The sequence below is a fragment of the Eschscholzia californica genome, unplaced genomic scaffold (genome assembly GCF_041429995.1).
Source record: "Eschscholzia californica isolate CP2 unplaced genomic scaffold, dmEscCali1.0.p SCAF_1, whole genome shotgun sequence".
In the NCBI taxonomy this organism is placed as follows: Eukaryota; Viridiplantae; Streptophyta; class Magnoliopsida; order Ranunculales; family Papaveraceae; genus Eschscholzia; species Eschscholzia californica.
This window is the reverse complement of record NW_028238198.1, coordinates 1,519,043-1,542,956: the sequence shown is the minus strand read 5'-3', so window position 1 is coordinate 1,542,956 and position 23,914 is coordinate 1,519,043. Positions and strand designations below refer to the sequence as shown.

At 36.6% G+C, this 23,914-nt stretch overlaps 5 protein-coding genes across 6 annotated transcripts; 2 read left to right on the top strand and 3 right to left on the bottom strand.

The window, feature by feature from the left end:
• The first annotated feature begins 700 nt into the window (after nucleotides 1-700).
• LOC147563033 (serine/arginine-rich splicing factor RSZ21-like) lies at nucleotides 701-4,201 on the top strand. The gene is made up of 6 exons (XM_086633870.1): nucleotides 701-2,063; nucleotides 2,194-2,305; nucleotides 2,424-2,512; nucleotides 2,628-2,874; nucleotides 3,003-3,134; nucleotides 3,324-4,201. Exons 2-6 carry the CDS (start codon nucleotides 2,217-2,219, stop codon nucleotides 3,352-3,354), a joined length of 588 nt encoding a protein of 195 aa, XP_086489996.1. The 5' UTR covers nucleotides 701-2,063; nucleotides 2,194-2,216; the 3' UTR covers nucleotides 3,355-4,201.
• Nucleotides 4,202-4,682: 481 nt separating this feature from the next.
• On the bottom strand, nucleotides 4,683-8,262 carry LOC147563032 (spermidine synthase 1-like). The gene is made up of 9 exons (XM_086633859.1): nucleotides 7,430-8,262; nucleotides 6,377-6,453; nucleotides 6,147-6,269; nucleotides 5,972-6,076; nucleotides 5,816-5,888; nucleotides 5,649-5,720; nucleotides 5,357-5,552; nucleotides 5,103-5,226; nucleotides 4,683-5,016 (listed from the first exon to the last, which is right to left on the bottom strand). Exons 1-9 carry the CDS (start codon nucleotides 7,623-7,625, stop codon nucleotides 4,951-4,953), a joined length of 1,032 nt encoding a protein of 343 aa, XP_086489985.1. The 5' UTR covers nucleotides 7,626-8,262; the 3' UTR covers nucleotides 4,683-4,950.
• A 2,890-nt stretch (nucleotides 8,263-11,152) lies between these two features.
• On the top strand, nucleotides 11,153-18,444 carry LOC147563031 (benzaldehyde dehydrogenase, mitochondrial-like). Of its 2 annotated transcripts, none has more exons than XM_086633818.1 (11): nucleotides 11,153-11,384; nucleotides 15,738-15,872; nucleotides 15,961-16,103; nucleotides 16,221-16,374; nucleotides 16,467-16,696; nucleotides 16,838-16,927; nucleotides 17,084-17,257; nucleotides 17,349-17,486; nucleotides 17,592-17,729; nucleotides 17,843-17,904; nucleotides 18,016-18,444. In XM_086633818.1, exons 1-11 carry the CDS (start codon nucleotides 11,312-11,314, stop codon nucleotides 18,287-18,289), a joined length of 1,611 nt encoding a protein of 536 aa, XP_086489944.1. In that variant the 5' UTR covers nucleotides 11,153-11,311; the 3' UTR covers nucleotides 18,290-18,444. The 2 variants fall into 2 exon arrangements, with proteins under 2 accessions (XP_086489944.1, XP_086489951.1); XM_086633825.1 differs by lacking the exon at nucleotides 11,153-11,384 and adding an exon at nucleotides 14,229-14,832.
• Nucleotides 18,445-18,446: 2 nt separating this feature from the next.
• On the bottom strand, nucleotides 18,447-19,955 carry LOC147563030 (UDP-glycosyltransferase 90A1-like). The gene has a single exon (XM_086633837.1). The coding sequence runs from the start codon at nucleotides 19,953-19,955 to the stop codon at nucleotides 18,528-18,530; it is 1,428 nt and encodes a 475-aa protein (XP_086489963.1). The 3' UTR covers nucleotides 18,447-18,527.
• Nucleotides 19,956-21,880: 1,925 nt separating this feature from the next.
• Nucleotides 21,881-22,417, bottom strand: LOC147563029 (putative RING-H2 finger protein ATL36). The gene has a single exon (XM_086654402.1). The coding sequence runs from the start codon at nucleotides 22,415-22,417 to the stop codon at nucleotides 21,881-21,883; it is 537 nt and encodes a 178-aa protein (XP_086510528.1).
• Nucleotides 22,418-23,914: the final 1,497 nt, after the last annotated feature.

Here is a 23,914-nt window from a genome sequence, read left to right as displayed (position 1 = left end):
TCATAATCTTACAGTTCTATTACATAAAACTTATTATGCTAGTACGATGTTGACACATTGTTTTTTTTTCTTAGTGGGGTTTCAAATGGAGTGGTTGTCTAAGTCTTGTTTTTCTTTTATGTCTTGTCTTCTGTGGCATACTCTAGAAAGTATTTGATTAGATATTCATGCACAAGTGATAAGTTAGGTCATCATCTTGGCCAAAAGTATTCTCCACTATTCATTCTTTTTTTTCCTATTGAAAGAGTGATTTCATGATAAGTATTAAATCATATCTAAGGTTGTTTGATAAGGTAAACAGCTCAATTTTGAGAATATCTCTCTATAGCAACCTTTTTAGAGCAAGAAAACAACTCAATCTTATGCTATAGTTAAAAACAACAAAATGATATTGGAACACAATTATAATGAATGTAATAAAAGTTAAAAATAAGCCATGGTATAATTTTAATATTTCCTAGAAAAGTGATTCATTAAGTACCATATAGGCCAACCCATACTAAAATTTTCGGAATCATTTAGAATTTCAGAAATAAACATTCTAGAATTAGATCATTTCGTATGTAAATGATACAGGTTACAATAGCTAAATAAGTCCCTCTAGTAGGTTGCCAACACACAAAAAGATTTTGTTCTCCGTGTAATCGTGGATTATGTTCATTCATATTTTATTTTTTAAGCTATTAGGAGAGAGAAAGTTGTGGCAAACGAAAAATAATTGAAAGTTGAGATCTAATAATTTATTTCTTCTTTCTATGCTCAAATTGGTTTCTGACTCTTCCCCACCCAAGTCAGTATCTCAACTCCTCTATATTGACACCCAAACTATTAATAAATTAGCATACCTAATTTTTATTTTTAATCTTGTCTAGATACACGTGTTTATGTTTTATTGTGTCCGATCCACCGTCCCAAAGTCTAGGATTCTTACGTGATGTATGAAGATGTAAATTTAACTAGATATCACAACTATCTTACGGACATAATCAAGTTGGCCTAGTTTTACTTGTATGCTATGTGAATCTAAGCCAGTATGTCTCATAAGGTCACATTATATAGAAACCCCAAACATGCACAAGTATTTTCTGTTCGAGATTTGTTTAATATCTCTTCGAGGAGAGTTTGGTAGATTTTGGGAGATCTATTGATGATATTTTGGGTACCTCAAACTGCCTTTATTAGTAGTAAGTGGTCATTAAAGTGGGGTTGGTAAAGAGTGTAAGGCTTTTGTATCGGCCACTTATTTTGGTTTGATGTTGTCTTTACTTATCATTATTCAAACTTTATGGCTCCCTTTTTGCAAAATAAAAAACTTTATGGCTCCCCCTATCCTATGGATAGTCTAGTTGGTTTGATTGGATGGTGATTAGTGTTCCCTTATTGAACCCTAATTACTAATATCATCGACCAGTTTTTTAATTAGTGTTTTTCCTTCTTCCTTGGTAGGTGCGGATTTATTAGTATTCGTACATCCATGAACATTATTGTACTTCTCGTGAATCAATTCTTTGCTCCCCTACTCTCTCTTAATCACATAAATCTAGCATCACGTGTTGTGTCTATCGCTGTTTAAGTTTAGAATTTTATTTTATGGCGATGTTTTTGAAATAGTTTTGAAAAACAGAAAAGTTTGTCGTCCACGAGACTTTGGCCAACAAACGAGGACAATACCGAGGATACCATTGGGTTTGAAATGATCACCTAGTAAGCGTGTCTTATTCGTCGTCAATAAAATTTTAATCTTAAGAGCTCATTCCATAAAAAGAAGCACTTTGAACCTAAAAAATTTGGTAGAGCAAACACTAACAACTTGTACTTCCATGATATGGGATTATCTTGGGCTCTTTCTTAAGCCCAATCCTATATTTTACTGAAGCACTCCGTAATTGGATAATTTTACGGGCACCCTACCCGTATTACCAGCCCTAGTTATATAAATTATTTTGTATCTCATCCGGCACATTAGGGTTTATAAGCCGCAAAAATCCTCCCCAAATATAATCACTCCCATTCTCGATCTAAAGTTAGGGTTTTTTCTGGATCACTAGATCTTCTACATCAAGGTAAGCTCAAAGCTATTACTTTTTTTCATTCTTTGATGTGTATTCTCAGGAACTAGTATTTTAGTCATGTTTTTTCTAAGGATTTCAATTCTATCTCCAGTCTAATTTATGCCAGTTCTTGTTTTATTAGGTTGAAATCGGAGATCGATAAGTATGTCTAGGGTTTATGTTGGAAATTTGGATCCACGAGTTTCAGAGAGAGAACTCGAAGATGAATTCCGTGTCTATGGTGTGCTTCGTAGGTAATAAAACCCTCTCTCTCTCTCTCTGTCATCTTTTATCATGGTTGTACTCGTGATTTCTAGGGTTTTAGTACGGATCGCGTTTGTAGTTCTTATGGATTTGATGAAATAATTGCAGTGTCTGGGTAGCTAGGAAACCACCAGGTTATGCTTTTATTGAGTTTGATGATCGTAGAGATGCTGTTGATGCAATCCGTGAGTTGGATGGTAAGTTGTATCAATTTTTTAGTATAAAGTTTCTCAACCTAGTAATGGAAGTCAATAAGTCACGTTGTTTTTTGTGAAGTTTGAACATGAAGTGATTACCTTTTTGTGTTTACAGGGAAGAACGGTTGGCGTGTCGAACTTTCTCATAATTCTAAAGGTAGTGGTGGGGGCGGTGGTCGTGGTGGCGGCGGTGGTGGTGGACGTGGTGGGCGTGGTGGAGGTGAGGATTTGAAGTGTTATGAGTGTGGTGAGCCTGGTCATTTTGCTCGAGAATGTCGCTCACGTGGTGGTTCACGGGGCATGGGAGGTGGGCGCCGTAGAAGTCCTAGTCCTCGACGTCGTAGGAGCCCTAGCTATGGGAGGTCTGCTTCTAGTTCTCTTTATGTCATTCTCCAGCTTTTAGACCATTTTATGCTGTATTATTTTAACCACTAAATGGATCTCCCGTGTGATTTCGTAAGTTGAAGCTTCTTACTATATTCTGTTGCAGGAGTTACAGCCCACCCCGTGGAAGGAGATCTCCATCTCCACGACGTCGCAGTATAACACCTCGTCCTGGTCGGAGCTACAGCAGGTCACCTCCAGCTCGTTATGTACGCCGTGACTCGCCTTACGCAAATGGGTATGCCATGATATTACAGCAAGTTGATTCACCTATCTATTGGCATGTCGTTTAGTCACTTCAGCGGGTTATTCTTACTGTAATAACCATAAGTCCGATACTTGGATTACATTCGATACTTGAATGCTCTTCAAGCTAGTATATGCTTTAATATAGATGATAACACTCATAAGTGGATTTCGGTTTCAGGGACAAACGTCGTGAAAGGAGCCGGAGCTGAAGTGACCCCGTGCGTGACTTCTAAGGGCATCTTCATAAAACTAGTAAAAAACGAGAATGATTCGAAGACTTGAGTCTTACTTTTGCTGTCATAGTATTTGGAAAGTATGTCCCTACAAAGTAACTAGCTGCTGAATTGAAGTGACCTGGTGTTGTTTGCCTTGGCATGAGTACTCTCCTCAGCTAATAAGTAGAACTTGAGAGGTCATTTTTCTACTTTATATATCGCTTATCTTTTTAAGTTATTTTTCATCGACTCTTATGACAGTTTGAGTAGAATTGGATTGTTAAGAAATTTTATGACTAGTCTTACATAAAGCTGTGTTTGTCTTTTTGTTTTGAGGTGGGTTTCTGCTAAAACGGCACCATTGTTGGGATTTTACTGCACATTGGTTTAGCATCTGTCTGCTTCATAGCTGCATCTGCCATCTCTTCTTTTGTGCTTTATCTTGAGCTAGAATCGCGCCAATGACCCGACTACTCTGGTTTTTCTGCATCTACTACTCGTATTAGACAAACCGGCTCCTCTGTCTGCTTATTGTGTTTTCCCCAGCTTGAGTCTGAATCACATGTCGGATCTGCTAAAGCACAACAGCATGACCGTGTGCTTGCAGGTTTTTATTTGCATCAGTTCTGCTAGAACTCATTAGAACTACAACCTGGTTCTACAAAGGCTCGTCAATTGCTTCGTTTTTTCAGGGTTAACGGACGACATTAGTAAGTCGTAATCCTCGACCCTAAACAAGTATTTTGTTTCTTCTATTCTAGAACGGAGCTATGTGGATTAACATGTTTGGGTTGTTGGCCCAATAAAAGAGAAATGAGAAATGTCATGTTTTCCTCTGAAATGGCAGTCATAAATTTGATTCTCAAGGGGATTCGATCCTGCCCAATTAAATTCATTTGATCTTGCCTTACAATATAAACCATCTTTCAAATTTCTAAATTGATTTTTTTGACATTAGTGATGGAGAACATCCTCAACCGCATTGGCCAACTGCATTGGCCTCTTTGCCAACTGCATTGGCCTCTTGGCCAACTGCATTGGCCTCTTGGCCTTGGCAATGACTGGCCTCGCCGCATTGGCCTCTTGGCCGTGGCAATGACGGGCCTTACGGCCAAGTCACCTAGGTCTAGAAGTGGGTATTTCCAAGTTGAGATATTTTTTTCTTATGAAGTTCATTAAAATTAGTTGCGATGAGGGCGCTAGAGTTTAGTAATTATTTCTTTTCTAATATAATGTGTGTTTATCAATATAAATAATTTCATTGCATTTTCTTAAATTTAAATTAGTTTTAATCTGTTTTCTTGCTTCTGCAACAAATTACGTTAATTAAACTCAGACAATATCAATTAACTTACTAGTGATTACAAAAATTGAACTGCATGTTCGTGCTAGTCGTGTTTCTAGCATTGATTTCATACCATCCTGAACATCAAGAGCCTAAAAGCGCAAACAAAGGAAAACCAAACCTTCATCGACTGATAAAATCATCGGCAATTTAACTAAGCTCTTCTCAAGGCATAACAAACTAGATCCAAGTAAGACATGGCTTCAGCTGACTCTTTTCCTATGCTTTTAGTGAGATTCCCACCTTCACTTGGATTTTGCATCAATCACCTTCTTGGCAAAAGATGGCAAACAGAAAGCAGCTGCATGTATCTGCAAGTAGAATAACCCTAGATAAGAAACTAACAAACTTAGGTTAACAAGCATAAGAATTCAATTCGAAATAATGAATCCCTGACCTCTCTGTTATAAAACTTCAATGGTGGTTTTTGATCGTCATCGATTTCATCTATGGGGTTCACTGGATGCTTGAAATCAACGGCCGGCCCTTCAGTTGAGCACAGCATAAACCCAATCACTCCACTGCAAAATTTCCATAAGGCAAAAAAATAAAACAATTTCATCAGGTTACTCGAATAGCATGTGTTAAAAAAAAAAGGGTTCTAGAATAGCGGGTGCATTTCTGTTTAAAAAAAAATAGAGATATGCTTACCTCGGATACGTAGGAACGGTTGTCCAAGCGTAATTAACCGAGCCTTTAAATATCTGACGGCAATTCGCAACGATATCTTCGATAATATGCATGTGAAGCCATATACTTTCTGCTTGGGTACATACAACTCCTCCAGGTCTAAGCGCCTTTGCTACTGACTCAAAGAAGGGTTTCTCAAATAGCTCTTGTGCTGGGCCTGTTTGAGGTTTTTGATGTTATTTCGCTTTTGAGTTTTGATTCATGAGACAGTTCGAAAAATGAAGGTATCAACCTAAAAAATGAAGATCTTTACCTATCGGATCAGATGAATCGACAATAACAACATCATATGTACCTTCAGGAACAGCCTTCAAGAATGCAACTCCTATGAAGTTCAACAGGAAATCAGAAGGACCGAACGAAACGAAGAAGCATAAAACAATCTGATCGTTCACTATGCATAGAATTCGAAGAACATACCATCGCCAATGTGGAGGTTTACACGAGGATCCTCGTAACCAACTGCTAGGTGTGTGAAGAATTGCTTGCAGACCTGAATGGAGGAAAAAAGAAGGATAATCATCTTTCGGTTGTCACAGAAGAAAGAGTGGAAAAATGAAACTTCCATTCACTCACATCAACAACCATCCCATCGATCTCACAAATGTCGATTTGTTCGACTGAGGAATGACGAGATACTTCCCTAAGAACGCCACCGTCTCCTCCTCCAATAACCAACACCTAAAGAAAACACCGTATCAGATAAAAATGTAAAAGAGAACGTCAAATATTTCTCGAACAACAAGAGTACCTTCTTAGGGTTTGGGATGGAGCAAAGAGGAAGGTGAGAAATCATCTCTTGGTATGCACATTCATCCCTCTCTGTGAGTTGAATCACTCCATCCAACACGAGAACCTTTCCGTAAGTAGATGACTGGTAGTGAAATCAGTGAGCATACGGGTCTATGTAGCATTACTCAAAATACAAAAGTCAATGAAGATCGAAAAAGCTTGGTGCATAGGCTGAAGCTAAAATAATACCTGAAATATTACTATATTTTGGTATTGGGATTTCCCCTGAAACAAGATCTTTTCTACCTTTAAAGAGTGAGCCTCTCCTGTGAAAAGTTAAATGAAAGCCTGGTCACTAACTCATTCGTATATCCATCGTCTCACTTAAGTCAAAATATAGACATAAACAATGGAACATAATAGCAAAACACTTAACAATTAATCAAAAGATAGACAGGAAACAATTCGAAAAACTGTACAGATGTATGACCAATGTTCGTCGGAAGTAAAGTATTCACGACCATAATAGTTAACTCTAGTACTTTCATAAGTTGGAATTTAGAAAAGTATACCCTATTTTTATGATCACTGGAAAACCTCGCTACATAGACGAGGCTTCTCATCACATTTACAAATTGATCATGTGTGTTGTCCGATATTGACATTAGATTTATCTTTTTGATTCACACGAAGGTTTTTAACTTCGATAGACTACTGAGCCAAGAGTTGTATATTTGGCTCTACTGCCAGTGCTAGGTGGTCATGTGCCAGTGTTAGGTGGTCAGGGGCCTCTCTGACCCCAAACTCTAGCTCAAGAGTTGAGGTTTTTCTTCCCTTTTCTGAACTGACCACCTACTCCCTCCACAACAGATGTGAGATTATCCTAGACTAGACTTCAAAGTGTAGTACTTGTTTTCTAGATAACCTAAATAGTCGTACCTGATAATGAAGATAATCTCAAGAAAAATGTTGAAGAACAAGAAAAACCAGACAGACTCTAGGCAGAAATCTTACGTCGACTGCTGCAATTCATACTACAACAGAGTAAGGAAAGAAAGCAAGTCCTTCGAATTACTCCTTAGATTTCAATGAACAAATAGCGTGGTCAAACAACGCACAGAAGAACTCGTACAGATTATGAAACAAAGTCAATACAAAAAACAAAGAACAAAGCAAAAAAAGCCATGTTAATTTTCTCCCAAGATTATGAAATACCCATGACAGGAAATTGAGAGAAAAAGGTGATGAATTCAATCAAATACTACCCATGATAAGATAATTTTGAGAGAGAAAGAAACTAACCAGGCCACATTGGGCTAATCTCAGAAAACCAACCAGGAATCACAGATGAGGAAATAGATTTATTTTCCTCCATATGATCAACAGATAAACTGTTTTCATTAATCAAGATTTCACCTTCTCTAGTCCTCCTCTTAACAGGCAAATCAGAAGAAATCAATGAAGATGATAAACCAAAACCACCATTATCTTCAGCCATGGACAAAAACCAAAACCCAAAACTCTTTGAGATGATGACTCTGTTTTCCTTATAGCAGAAGAGGTCTAGTATGGGTATTTATATAGGAAACAGAAAAGAAAAGGCAAAGATGCCTCCTCTAAACGAATACTAGAAGATAAAGAAAAGATGCCCACACTAAAATCGATGAATGAGGGCAGAATTGCTCAATCACGAAAATGAAGAAGAGTTTTCTAGCTCATGTTTAGCTGCAAAGTTATGTTGCTTTCACATATCTTCGAAAATTTTTGACCCACCCAAGTACCTCTAGTGATACTCTCTCCTGCCACAATCCAAACAGTATGTGTCTGAATAAGGTTTACAGAGAAAATGTATAACACTTTTGCTCTCTAAATTTTGTCGGGCTACATACTCTGTCGTCGAGGATTCAACTAAAATTGTGGTGGGCGGAGTCTCATTTACTCCGAGGAAGTTATCATGGCTCCACCTACACCTTTCCAAAGACCAACCATCGCCCATGATTTATAACCCTACATAGACACGAGAAAACTTACAAAGTCCCATATTTGACACGTTTATATCAGAGTGCTAGTTTGTCCTATTGTTTACTAAGAGAACACATACGAGACGAGGGTCAGAAGAAATAACATTTAAATTTAAGTAAAAAATCATACATAAACGATTATAAATGGTTGAAGTTAAAATATAACACATGGTCTAAAGGTTCCATTCTCTTAAAAATCAGTTTATGTTAACATTAGGATTACAACCTTTGATATGTCCAAGGGGGCAATTACATAATAAATTTGGAACTTTCCACATTCAAAATTAAACATAATCAATTTTATACTCATAAAGGACCTTTTGTGAATAAACTAAAATAATGTGGAGAAAGATAAAAAGACAAGTAGAAATTATTCTGATCCTAAACATGACCTGACCCTTGTTAGACATTTCAGTGGGTTTTATTGACTATGGGCATTTCCTTTATTTAGCTTTTGCACTTTTTATCTAAGAAAAATAAATATTTTATTTATCCTCAATATTTAATATTTTTGCCACCGGCCAACAATTCTAGTCCATGGATTATCTTAGATTTGGTACCTACACAAATGTTTAGGAAAATCTGGCATTTCTGGAGCCCCCAACATTGTTAATATTTCAATCCAAAATTACAGAAAAGAAAATGTAATTAAGAATTAAAATTGGAGTATTATTTTTGTACGGATGATTGGTGGTTAGATTCAGGCTGCCTTTTCTCTTCTCTTTTTTCCTCATGGGTTATAATAGCTCCAAGTAAAGAAAGATCCACCTCTACTTAGGAATCAACCATGCAGGCATAATGTTCCATTTTAGGTTTAATGCTATAAACCTATAATACATATGGGGTATTTACAAAGGTATGTGACGGCAACAACTATTTGTGATGTCCACCACTCTTTGTTGCAGTGGTTGGACACCCCTCTTAAACTCATGAGGCCGTGTGATCGAGTTCCGGTGGAAGCAGTTCACCATCAAGATTTATCCCATGTAATTTAGGCTATAAACAAAGTAAATAATGTAATAATTTGTCGAGCTTCAGGCCTCTTTCATGTTGTTGGGTTTCAGGCCTCTTTCATTCATGGTTTAAAATTAGGCAGTTATCATGCTTATCACATCTTCATGATGTATCAATGCCTTGTAACGACTAACGTAGATTGTAGTCGAATTCTCGAAAAAAAAAACAACAACTATTTCTGATGGACATTTAAGACATGTGGGATATTTGTGATGACCCCTTCTATCTAATGGTTTATGGATATTTTAAGAAATAGGTATTTGTGACGGTTCGCATGGGTATTTGTGAGTTTGACATGGATATTGGACGATGGTACACATGAGCATTGTGACGACATGCGTTGGTCTTTATGACGAGACACAAGAGTATTTGTGATGGGTATTTATAACTAATCATGGCAATTTATGACGGCACACAAGGTACCGGTGAAGATGTAAGAGTGTTTTGTGACACCTTTTATGAGTAATTGTGACGGTAACATGCTGCTTACGTTATTTATTTGTGGCGGTATATAAGGCATTTGCCTGTGGATGATAGGAGGTATTTGTGACGATAGACATGTTATTTAACAGTGTACGGTATCCGTTGTTGTCCATTTGTAGTTGGGACCGAACTCGTAGGCATTTGTGACGGTACTTAAGGTTTTACCCACAGGGCTCAGTTTTTGAATGTCAACAGTTGATTATGTCATTTTACTATGTTCTGCTCAATTTAAAGATCAGGGTTCCGTATGGGTGATGTTTAATTGGGCTTTCCTCCCTCTCTCAACCTATGCATCCTGCATTAGGTTTTCAATCTTTCATTCAAGAACAGGGCCGGTCTCCCATCATGGAGGCATCTAAAAAATGCAAATTGTCGATTTGGCAGAGAGATGAGTGGAGAGAGCGGACGGAGAGATGAGAAAGATGGTGGTGACAGTGGTGGTTGGTGACGATGATAATGGTGGTGGTGACAGTGGCGGTTCTAGTGAAGATGACATGTCAGCAAAACGCTATACCGACCGACCGTTCACTTTATTTCTTTTTATTAGAGTGTGGTGTATGCTAGTAATGTTTGGGCCTCGTAAATCCCTGTGCGCCTTTATAACTCGGGAAACTTCCCTTATGAGGTTGGCAGTGGCGGCCCAAATTAAAAAAATGTGGTCAGTCCCAATTGAACAGGCCCATTATTTTCTTGGTCTGAAGCAGATCCTATAGTCTCCTATAGGGAAGAGTCTTTCCTTCACGTTGACAAACAAAAACAAATTTTCTTTGTTTATGGAGATAAATCTTCGAAATGGCCCATACGAGATCACATAATCAGTCTCATGTAACTTGTAAGAATATATAAAAGATCATTGAACAGATCACTTAAGATAATGACTCATGTGTATTCAATTTTTTATTAAAATTATTGACCCAATTGCGGGTTTTTTAATTTTATTTTTATGAGATAAAGTTGTTAGAGGGATATAGAAGATCAGTCTTAAGTGTTAAACTTAATCACTCAATGTGTTCACATGTTAGTTATCATTTTATATTGATGTAGATGTTGAATTACGAAGGTGCGAAAAGTATGGCTCGATTATCAATTTTGATGAATGAATAAATAAATACTCGAAATCAGAGTCTATAATTTAATATCAGAATGAATAATATTATTCGTGCATATTTCCCAATTACAAAATATAAATAAAAGATACAAGATTACCACTGTGATCAGAATCGGGTTTCGATAACCCAAAATATAAATAATATTATGCAATCAAATTCAAACTTTGATGGGGACATAAACAATTTAAATTTATCCAGTAAAGAGATTGATATGTTGTGATACAAGTTACAATTAAATTGAGTTTAAAAACAACATCTTACATTATTTCTTCAACAAAAAAAAAACATCTTACATTATTAATTATGGATGAAACATTTTATGAAATGATATAGGACTATAGGATAGGTAGAGATTTTAAAATCCAATAAATAATTTAGGTCAACCCTTTATTTTACATGTGCAAAAGTTTGGTGAGGGAAGGTTGGAAACACATACAGGCAACATCATCATACATCTTTTAAGAGAGAGAGAGAGAGAGATGGAGAGGAATCTCATCTCACTTATTAAAGGACCTAACAAAATGGAGTAATGGGAAATTGGAAGTTGACAGTTTATAATGGCAGCTGCTAGGGCAATTTCATCACTTCTCTTTCGCCCCAAGACTGCAACTTCTTCTATACTTCTTTCAGGTAAATGTTCTCTATATATACACAAATTTATTACTCTACTTATTGCTTATTTATGTGGTTTAATTGTTTGTGTCGCGTCCACTACCATTTGGTTTAATGGATGGACACCCACTCCATGGAAGTCGAAATTTGTGATTTATTGAACTCGGATAGAAAATAAGTAGATTTACGAATAACTGGGCTCTGATGCCCCATAAGAGGGCCTTAAAGGTTTCTTGAGGACCCAAGATGTTTTTGAGATGGTAGTTATTGAGCTTATCCAAATTCATCATAATGTTATACGTTAATGACGTATCCATGATATGTAATGTTGTAATGACTCTTGAGTACATATTAAAAAAAAATAATATTTGTGTTGCATTTGTGATTATCTAAATCAAAATCAAACAACAATGAATGAGAAAATTATGACATTATTTCCTTAGTTGCTAGATCGTCTTTTTCACAGTTTGGTTGTACTTCGAGATACTATTCATTTGATTATATGTCAATTTTGTCGGTCTATGTCACATGTCTTTTTACGTGTGGTGTACTTAATTCTTTGTTGAATGCTTTAAAATATGTGCCGCAAAATATCTTGTTCGTACAAAAATTTTATTGATCCTTTTCGGGAAGCAACAACTACTCAGTGAATTTCAACAAAAAAAAAAAAAACTACTCAGTGTGACAAAAACAACTAAAAATAGCATGGGATCTACTCCTTTTTAAAAAGTATAGACCCTACCCTGCTATATGTCTTTTTTTTTTGTTGAACTATATGTCTTTTCAATAAGAAACAAAAAATTTATTGATTTGGTGAGTGATCAATTCTTACCCATACTAGCTTCTCGTTGCTGTTTTAAGAGTAATAATGGACTCAAGAGTGCATTAGGGCTTAATTTTGAGAAATAGTTTAGGGTTTGAAAAAAGATAAAGGGTTCTATTTTACAAGGCATTGCTCTTAAAAATAATTAGTGGCTTTTGCACCTCCAAAGGGATATAATCTAGGTCAATACTTGGTTGCCCGAGTGGTTAAGGTGTTGACATATACTCCAAAGGTCCCTGGAGGTTCCAGATTCAATCCTCAGATAAAGTGGAATTTAGTTAGTTGGACTTTAGACCATAGTTTAGATGGGCTTTAGGCCGGTTCTTATTTGATTTGACAGTTACCGTGCTTATCACATCCTTGATGTATCAACGCCTTGTAATGACTATCGTACATCGAAGTGTCAAATTATCAAAAAAGAAGGGGTATAATCTAGAAGATAGAGACTATGTAAATGTGTAATGTGAGATTAAATGAACGATCTTTTTCTTTGCTCGCTTTATTACAATAAGTCAATAAGAAATGGTTTGGAATTAGATGGAGTATTTAAGATTCGATCAAATATTGTACAATTTATAAGCGAAAGATATAGATATAAGATTCTTATACTACTGACTACGATCCAAATGCACAAATTCATTTCTTTTTCACATTATCATAAAACAACCTAAAAGAGTTAGAAAAATACTTTCAAATAGCTTACATGAACAAGTGTTTATGAAAAGTTTCAAAGTCTTAAGTAATGATCTTGTAATAACATGTAAGAAATTTACCCCAAGAAGTTTCAACTATTCCATCAACCAACTTTGAGTGCAAACAAAAATGATAGATAGGGTAAAAGTCAATGTAAAATTTGGGTTGAAATCAATCTCACATCTCATTTCCAAATAATAAAAGAATCTTCGTCGTTCATGAGCAATTTTGGTCTAAAATATGTTATAGTCTCACATCAGGCGCGTGACACCAAACTTAATAACTTCAAAAAATTTCTGACGGACTCCTACAGTCTCTGGCCACACCAGGGCCGGCCCTGAGTTTGCTGAGGCCCGAAGCGGACTTAGTAAATGTGGCCCCGAATTTTTTAGTCTAGAAGTATAATTTTTTCGATACTCCTTGCGCTTTTCTTCGAAAAGTATTTATCAATTTTCCAAAAAAGAATATATCAATATGTAAAGTTGCAAGGATTTTGAACATAATAAAGTTTGTGAAATCTCGCACATATTATGCAAGAATTAACCACATGTTAAATTGTCAAGTTCAAAAAAAGTTGCATGAATTTGCACAACGAGTTGATACCTCAAAAGTATATTAACTCAAACTTGGAAACCTTTGTAAAGGACTTATTCTTGAGATTTTTCCGAGTATCTTCTTGAGTTCCCTAGAATAAGTCGGATGGAAAGGGAAGCATAGATACATGAAGATAAATGTGGAGAAGTGAGGAAGTGAGCGTGAGAGTGCGATGAAAGATAGAGGTATGAAGAGAGGTGACGGTGAGAAGATGTGTTTGTGTCTGACTCATTGGTAGATGACCAAGATGCACTTCACGCTGACAATCAACTTTTATATGAAAAGATGACTAGACTAGAGAGAAATGATGAGGACAATAATTTGGAAGAATGTAAATAGATTTGGGGTAAATTTAACTTGGAAACATATACATGAGGACCAAATTTTATAGTTGACCACAATTAAGACCAAATTCTAAAGATAGTTATAACACTAGGGGCCACATTTGAATTAAACATTTCTAATGTGAAAGTGGCTTGCACGTGACCCAGAAATGAAATAGTGGGCCCGTAAGAAAGTTTGGATTCAAAGGGGCTTGGAATTAGACGTGATCCTTTCCATGTGTTTGTGACCTGGGTTAATTCATTTTCTTTATAGGCACCTTAGTGTAAGGAACCAAATGTGGCCCCTGAAATTGGGTGGCCCAAAGCGAGGCTTTGCTCGCTTTGGGCCAGGGCCGGCCTTGGGCCACACACAAAACTCATATGCCACTATTTGTTACTCTTGAACATAGATGTAAAAATATAAACAATGTAGAATTGTTAAACTTTAAGATATTGTAAAAATAATGGGAGATTGTCGACCAACTTATCTTTTTTTTTTGTTGAAATATATGTGCTTGCTTATATATGAAGTATATGGAAATGGGTCAAGTAGTAGACAAGACAACAAATGTGTGTGGATTAGTATTAAGCCATTCGGTTATAGATCATAGTGGTTTGTTGGTTAGTTCATGGATGATACATGAGGAGTCATATCTAAAATGAGTCTGTCCAATTTACCTATCAATGTATATCTCTCACTCTCTTTGGCTCTTTGGCCACTTCCTCTGCCTTAATTGTTAATCTTTAGAGAGAGAGAGAGAGAGAGAGAGAGAGAGAGAGAATGAGATTATCTAGATTTAATTCATTTCATTTATTAATCCTCCACTTAAACTAGATAAGCTTATAACTTCAACCCTCGACTTCCTTCTTGCTACTACTCTACTAGTATAAATTTTCTAGAGAGAGAGAGAGAGAAAGCTCCTCCTCCTCCTCCTCCTCCTCAAAGGTTATATCTGTAATATCATGGCTACTCGAAGAATTTCTTCACTTCTTTCTCGTTCCTTTGCTACCTCTCTTCTTTCTTCAGTCAAAGGTCTACTACCCTTTTCCCCATTAAAAATCACTCTTTTATGATTCATCTACTAGTATTTTCATTCAATGGGGTTTTCTTCTTTTTTGATAATCTGTTCTTAATTTCTTCACTTCTTATTAGTTTCTGTTGATAGTTAGTTCATTGAAGTAATTTATTGTAGTAAGTACATCTCTAGTTGTTGTTTCCTAGCTTTCAGGATCCAGTTAATTTTTCATTTAGTTTGATTTTGATCCACTTTTTTTTTATCTTCATGATTGATTGATTGATTGATTGATTTGCAGATCTCTTTCTCTCTCTCTATCAGTTTCATTTATTTTGATTCTTATTGTGTTTTGATCAATCCTATGAACTATCAACAAGTTTTAATGCTTCCCCCTACCTTTTTAGTGGCATTTAATGTCTTCCTCTGCTATTAAAAAAATACTTCCACTAATATTTGTTTGAGCCATTGACCTTGATTTTTTTCTAAGTAATGAATGCTAAGGAGAAAGAAAAACTAGACAGCCTCTTGGAAGAAATCTAATGTGGCTTGCCGTGATTCATGGTTCAGTATATCAGAATCATCCGAAACACAAATCACAGCAAACCACATAAGATTCTGCCCTGAAACTCCCTAGTTTTTCTTGTTCCCTAACATTTTTTTTTTCACAGTATTTCAAAAATCAAGTTCTTCCAAAACTCTTTACTTCTTTCTCAACACCAAGGAAGAATGAAAAACAATGGGTTTTTGTTGGATCTTGAAAAGGGAAGAGAGAAAATTTTGGTTTTAAGATTTTAAGTTTAAAAATGGTAGGGTTTAAAAATTGCACATTTAGACCACCTACCCCATGTTTGTTTCTTTGTTATTGGGGGTGTGTTTTAGCTTGTTCTTGAATCACTATTGTATACTTCTATGTGATCTTCAGGTAACAGAACTAGTTTAGGAAGAAGCGTCGCTAGGTTTAGTACTGCTGTTGCCACGGAAGCGCCGATTGCTCCACCTGTTGAAGTAAACCACACCCAGCTTCTAATTAATGGGCAGTTTGTCAATTCAGCTTCAGGTTGGTGTTTTGTTTTTTGTAATTTGCAACAAAAAAGTTATTTTTATCAATAAGCAGAAACTGATATCTTATATTCCTTTGACAACAGGGAAAACTTTTCCGACTTTGGATCCGAGGACAGGAGATGTAATCGCTCATGTTGCTGAAGGTGACGCAGAAGATGTAAATCGAGCTGTTGCTGCTGCTCGTAAGGCGTTTGATGAAGGACCATGGCCAAGGATGACCCCTTACGTAATGCTCATGATTATTTAGTATTTTCAGATTTGCTGACTTTGGATTCTATGTCTAAGGTATTTGGGTTGTGCGAAAAAATCATTGACCGAATTCGTTGTTGTGTGCCTTAATCAGGAAAGATCAAGGATAATGTATCGGTTCGCTGATTTGATTGACCAGCATACTGATGAACTTGCAGCACTTGAGACTTGGGACAATGGAAAGCCCTACGAACAAGCAGCTAAAATTGAAATACCAATGGTCTCACGTATATTGAGATATTATGCTGGTGAGTTGTGTTATCGTTAAATGTAGTCTCGATCTATTTTGATCTACGTATTTGGAGGAATGTTTAAGAACTTCTGTTTGTAATAACACCAGGATGGGCCGATAAGATTCATGGTCTCACAGTTCCAGCTGATGGACCACACCAAGTGCAAATCCTACACGAGCCAATCGGTGTTGCTGGACAAATTATTCCATGGAACTTCCCCCTACTCATGTTCGCCTGGAAGGTTGGACCTGCATTAGTGTCTGGTAACAGTGTCGTATTAAAGACAGCAGAGCAAACACCATTATCTGCTATATATGCGGCTAAGTTGTTTCATGAGGTCCGTTCTTGTGCTCCATCTTCTATTTTTCAGTATTAGATTCTGGTTCCCTTTCATTTTTTTTTTTGGTTCTTCGTTCTTGTCTACCCAGATTCATCCACAGAACTAATTGAGAAGAAATTAATTTCTTATCTATGGCAGGCCGGGCTTCCTCCTGGTGTTCTGAATGTGGTTTCTGGATTTGGTCCAACTGCCGGTGCAGCACTTGCCAGCCACATGGACGTCGACAAGGTTTGTTTCCTTTCCGGTTGGTTAGAATTAGTTTAAAAAACAGAAAAACGGAAACGAACGATTTGCATATGGGAAGATGTAAATCAAGAAATCCATCAATTGTACTATTACATAATATCAAGAACTCCGAATTGAAACAAAGATTTTCTTTTACAGCTTGCTTTCACAGGATCAACTGAAACTGGCAAGCTTGTACTTCAAATGGCTGCGAAAAGCAATCTGAAGCCAGTGACATTGGAGCTTGGAGGAAAATCTCCTTTCATTGTATGTGAAGATGCAAATATTGACAAGGCTGTGGAACTTGCTCACTTTGCTCTATTCTTTAATCAGGTATAAACCGACTCAAATATTTGGTAACAACAACCTCATTGCTTATTGAAAATTAATTATCCTTACGGAGATCTTTTCTTTTGTTCTACAGGGACAATGTTGCTGTGCTGGATCTCGAACATTTGTACACGAGAAAGTTTATGACGAATTCTTAGAGAAATCTAAAGCTCGTGCTCTAAGACGTGTTGTTGGTGATCCATTTAAGAAGGGTGTCGAACAAGGTCCACAGGTAAATCACCTTCTCATTTATAACCCTTAACGAAAAAAAAAGATTCAGTAAGTGAGTAAATTGGAACACTGTTGTTTACTGAAACTGTTCAATGCTCATTTGAAGATCGACTCGGAGCAATTCGAGAAGGTTATGAATTTCATCAAGTCTGGTGTTGAGAGTGGAGCAACCCTTGAATCAGGGGGTGAAAGATTTGGCGACAAGGGTTACTATATTCAGCCTACTGTCTTCTCAAATGTCCAGGTACCATCCTTCATATCTCCATCACCATTGTCTGTGAATTATAATCGATGATACAATGTGTATGATAATTTACATGGAACTTACATAAGTATACATTTTTCTTGTAAAATTAGGATAACATGCTGATCGCGAAGGATGAAATCTTTGGACCAGTTCAGTCCATCTTGAAATTCAAGTGAGCTTTGATCCTTTAAACCGTCCGCACATTTCATTTCTTTCATCGCCAAATAATTTTACCGTTTTTATACGAAATAACGTTTCATTTTGTCATTCTTAATTATAACAGAGACCTCAGTGAGGTGATAAAAAGAGCAAATGCGACAAACTACGGCCTAGCTGCAGGAGTATTCACTCAAAACATCGATACAGCAAACACTGTGACTCGTGCACTCAAAGCCGGTACAGTATGGGTCAACTGCTTCGACGTTTTTGATGCAGCAATTCCTTTCGGTGGGTACAAGATGAGCGGTCAAGGTAGAGAGAAAGGTGTTTACAGTCTTCAAAACTATTTGCAAATCAAGGCCGTCGTTACTCCTTTGAGCAACCCAACATGGTTATAATCTTCTACATTTCAATAATGCTTTTGTTTCGATGTTTCAAATCATCTAGTAACGAACTATTAGCGAATAAAATGTATGTGTGTTAATGTTCGGTCGTGAGTTATATGAGAAGGATTCAAGTGCTGATATATATATGTAATGTTTCTTTTCATCAAGATTTTAGGAAACCATCTTCCCTTTATTCTAATGAGATGAGATAAATGACTGATTGCTACATGGAGGCTTTGAAACCCTTCATTTAGGTAAGAGTTTCCGTTTCGGTTTCATCTCCAGATCTTCCACAGACATCATCTATAAGCAGGGCTAATGTCCGCCTAGACGAACCACCTTCACCCATGGCTGTTCTAGCCGCTTCACCGATCTCTTTCACCTTCTTCCTCACTTGCTTCCCTTCATCTCCTTCCATTAATTCTCTCACCATTTTTTCAACAATCCCCGCATTCACAAATCCGCGAACAGATCCATTTTCGGGTAGAACTCGAAGGCCTATACCTAACTCCTCCACAACCATTCTTGTATTTAGGTGTTGCTCTGCCATCATAGGCCATGCCAAGATAGGTACAGATGCCTTTATACTCTCTGTCACTGAGTTCCAACCACAATGACTCATGAACCCATCAACACATTCATGACATAGTATTTCGACCTGGTCGACCCACTCCCTCACTACCAGTCCTCTACCTTTTACCCTTTCTTCGAATAACCCATCATCGATAAACTCATTTTTCGACCTTATAACCCATAAGAAATTCGCCCCCGAATTTTCCAAGCCAATTGCAATTTCGCGAGATTGCTCGGTCGAAATCTCTGCTTGAGACCCAAATGCTACATACATAACTGATTTTCCCCTGGCTAACATTTCATCAAGCCATTCTACCCATATGGACTTACTCTCATGGGGTTGAACCGATTTCTTCGGTGGGTCGGCTAGGCAGAGTAGGCCTACGAACCAAGCCTTCTGCTCAGCCTCATTTTTCCAATACTCAACAAACTTCGGTTCGAGCTCGTAGAAGCTGTTAACTATCAAACCTTTGCTCTTTGATGTTGTCTCCATTATCACTTGGAAGATCTCTGCTTGCAAACCAGGTTCAGGGTATAAAAAATGATGCTCAAAATCATTTCTAGTGAGTTGAATCCATGGGAAACTAGGTACAGAGAAGAGCTCGTCGTCTGAGTCGACTTGGGTATGAATTTGATCCTTAAAAACTGCATAAGAAACACTACCAGAATACATGTTCATTCCATTAAAGATTAATCTTGGTACCCCAAGTTTAGTAGCTGATTCCATAGTCCACCAAAGGAATGAATCTGAGATTATGCAGCTAACCATTGACAAACTTTGAAGAAGTTGATCAAACTCTGGTTGAATATGTTTTGTTGCATTAAGAAAGTTGAAGAAGAGAGACATTGATGGTAATTTATCAGTGCTTTCGATTCCGGATGGAAGTTGAGGATCAACATTTTGTGGGAAAGAGAGGTTAATGATTGAAGCTTGAGTGTCTGCTAAAGATTCATGGATGAATGGAGAATTGGCATGGGTAGTAAAAATGGTAACTTGGGTGTTATGATTGAGGAGAAGATGAACAAGATGAAGAATTGGGATTGTATGACCTTTGGACATGAGTGGGATTACTACAAAATGAGGTTTTGAATGTATAGAAGCCATCTTCTCTCTCTCTTTCTCTTTCTCTAACTTCTTATCTCTATCTCTCTCTCACTAGATTCTTGTAGAGATAGAATTTGCTAGGTAGAGGAGAGAGGGAGATGGGCTAAATGAGAAATGTGTGTGCCAATTGAGGAAGCTTATAACAAGTGGATGTGAAGATTTCAACATGTAGTCATTGCTAGTGGCAGACCACATTTGTGTTTTTTTTTCTTGTGTGCTTTCTAAATGTGTATTTCAATTGCCAAATTAAAAGAATGGAATCTAATATACAAGGTACAAATCATATATATATGTATAAGTAATCAAAATCTAGATATTGAACTGTTGAGGTTGTGGTTTCATCATATTAGGTGTTTTTTTTAGTGGTAACGTCGAAGTTTGATTTATCTAAATCTGATTTGTCATAGGCTGCCTTATCTAAATTTGATTTGTTTTAGTAAAGAACCCAATACTCAAGATGAAGAATTGGGATTGTAGGCCTTGAAAATAAATGGGGTTATTACCAAATGGTGGTGGTGGTCGGGGTTATGAGAAGTGGTGGTTGATGAAGATTAGGGGATAAAGTATAACCAGATTTATTTTTGGACTAAAAACTAAAATGTCCCGTAAATAAATATTGATTGAGCAAAATCATTATTACCCAGAGACTATTTGAGATGCCCCAAAGCCGCGACCCTAACAAAGAGCCTGAACTAACTTTCTAAATGACACAAAGAAACAATTTAGGTAAAGCTAGACAAGCCCTCGAGTCAATTCAGTTTCAGATAAGAGAAGTTGAACATTAGATAAAATTTAAGAGGTGTAACTAATAATTATTTGACAAAATTTCTTAGTCTAAATGCAGCCATTACATGCAATATTCACTAATTGATTGATTGATTTCCTAAGATTGACGTTAGTCACACATCAACAATAGACTCTCGCGGTCGATATTTTGTTGTGGATCTTATAACTCCTAATGGAATAGTGATATGATATATGAAGCACAAATGAGGATCACATCTTTCTTATATATTACTATGCCTTTACTGTTTACTAAATTTGTGTCTTCTTTTAAGTGTTAACTCATTTATACAAGTTATTGCCATTAAAGATTCTCTCCCTCTCTCTCTCAAGAGTCAAGAGTAATCCCATGTGCCACAAGAGCCAAATTAGCACCAATATGTATTATGGAAGGAAAAGACCCATTGGCGTTTAGTGGATCAAGAGGACCCATAATAATTGGAGTGTGAACAGGTTGGGGAGGGTAGAAAGAACTTTCGAGGTCTTTCAGTCTTTGTTGTTGTTTAAGTGAGGAAGGGTAAGGGTATTTGGATATGCAAAGGTTCGGTTTTAGGGTACGTAAATGGGAATGGGTCAAGGTCATGCTTGCAAGTTTCATGTGAAAAAGGGTATTAATTAGTATATCCTATTATCCTAAGTGGTCTTAGGGTTATCTAACTCCAAATTCTGGCTCAAGGGGTTAAGATTACCCTCAAATAATCCTCCCTCAGTAAGAGTGGGATAACTCCAACAATCTTTCTACGTTGAGACCTAGAAAAAGATTTTCCTCTTCCACAATAAAATCCGAAAGGCTTTAGTTTGTCTGCTAGCTCTCATGAGTCATGAGTGTTATTGGTGGGCTTGGACATCTCAAAGGCCCAAATGCACGAGTCTCTCTCACTCCAAAAGTTAGTTCAAGAAATGAGTATTTTTTTCACACCATATGGACCAATGTCCGGTATTTGTGGACTAGAACTAGACCATAGGTCACTATGGAGATATAACATGTTAATTGGTTTCACTATGAAATTTAGCTTATAGAAATAGATCAAACAAAGCAACCGAAAAACCAACAAGTATATCAAACAAGAGAATTACCACTTTTGCTTCTAATACCCTAACATGATAACTTAACTCAAAACCAATTTAAGACTTATTGTTGATCAAACAAGTTCTAAATGAGAAGAAGAACTATGTAATGGTAATGAATATGAATTAGAGCTTACTTCAGGTTCAACTACAACTGATCTAACATCAACCTCCCCGGACCGGTTACTCACATCGTCATCACCGGAAACCGTAGCTTTCGGTTGAGAACAAGCTGCAGCATTAGCTCTACATATTGGACAAACGGGTGTCTTCAAAAGCCATGAATCAACACAATGAGCATGAAAACTATGCTTACAAATAGGTAATAATCTACATTTTTCACCCATCTTGAAATTCTCTAAACAAACAGCACAGTCAACAATTCCTTTCTCTAGTGTTTTAAATTCAAAACAAGGAAGGTTTTCCAAATCTTGATTAGACATTCTATAATTCATAGTATTATCTAGTCTTTCTCTCTCTATTAATGTGTTCTCCGAATTGATTCCTCCTCTTCTTCTAAATGTTCTTCCAACAATACAAAGATGAATCATCACCAAAACTCCAATACCCACAAACAACAATATCACTGATATTACAATTTCCATCACCATAATCTAAAACAAAGAAAGATACTACCCTTTTTCTCAAATTTTGTAAATCTTGTATAAAACCATGGATGGGTTCAATCAAACCCAAGAAGTTATGGTGCACAAATTACTAGATAGAATGTGAACAAAATTGGGAAATAGACATATCAAGAAATGAAGTGAAACATACAGATATTGTTTTAGGTCAAAGAAACTGATGTTTAATAATGGTGACAGATGGAGTAGGTTCTGTTTTTTTGTGTTCTTGAAAATTGTTGGGAGAAACAGTAGAGGTCAATTGAGTCAGTTTGGTGAAGTTAAAAACTACACATATTTTTAATGGAACTAATGGGAAGTGATATTTTTGTTATTATAAGCCTACATTTTTTTTTTTTTTTCTGAAAGCGATAATTATTGCAATGACATTAATACACAATAAGATGGGATAAGCACGATAAACTTAAACCTTAACAAAAACGAAGCTAAAACTCAACTAAACTACTAGCCTAAAACACAACAAACAACTTTATTATGCCTTTTATTTAAGGGTTATTTCTCAAATAATCCTCAACTTTGTAACCAGCTTCTTGTCTAGCCCTCTACTTTATCAAAAATACCCAGATGACTTCCTTTTCCAGATTCCGTTATAACATCGTTAACTAGTCACCTCCATCTAATCACCTCTCTCTGCCACCTCATCATCTCGCCACCTCATCATCTTCAACGGCAGAGGTCGTCGACCGACTAATATTCCGACCGGCAACCTTCAAACACAAAAAAAAGAATTATCTTCCTCTCTCTCTAACACTCCGGTGAAGGATTCCCTTCGCCGGAGTGTTAGAGAGAGAGAGGAAGAGAAATTTTTTTTTTTTTATGGTTGCCGACCGTGCGACCTCTGTCGTTGAAGATGATGAGGTGGAGAGAAGATGAGGTGGCAGAGAGAGGTGATGAGATATGGAGGAGAGATAGCTGATAATTAGTTTAACGCTGTTATAACGAAATCTGAAAAAGGAGAACATCTGGGTATTTTTTATAGTAGGGGACTACGCAGGAAGCTGGTCACAAAGTTGGGGGCTATTTGAAAAATAACCCTTTATTTAACAATTCAAGTTCAATAAACCATTGCACCCTCCGTTGAGTATCGAACTTAAAACTTCTAGAATTTTGGAGTACATGTCTAACCAACTGAGCTATTAGCTGTTAGCATAAGTATGTATCCTTAATTCTTCGAAAAAAAGTATTCTTTTTGATAAAAATTGTTTCTGGTTTATCATTAATCAAAAAAATGTTATGATGCAGCCAATATTTTTCATTTTTTCGCATATAATAAGAGAGTATGGGTACGTAAAACAAACCCCTATACCAATTTTATGACCTCATACTAGTAAGATTTGACCATAACAAGCACAGACACCACTTAATTGAGATTTGAAGAGTTCATTCAAATAGAAATTTATCAGTGATTTCAAGAAATTAGTGACTACCCATATCAAATTATATATATATTTTTTTCATTTCAAT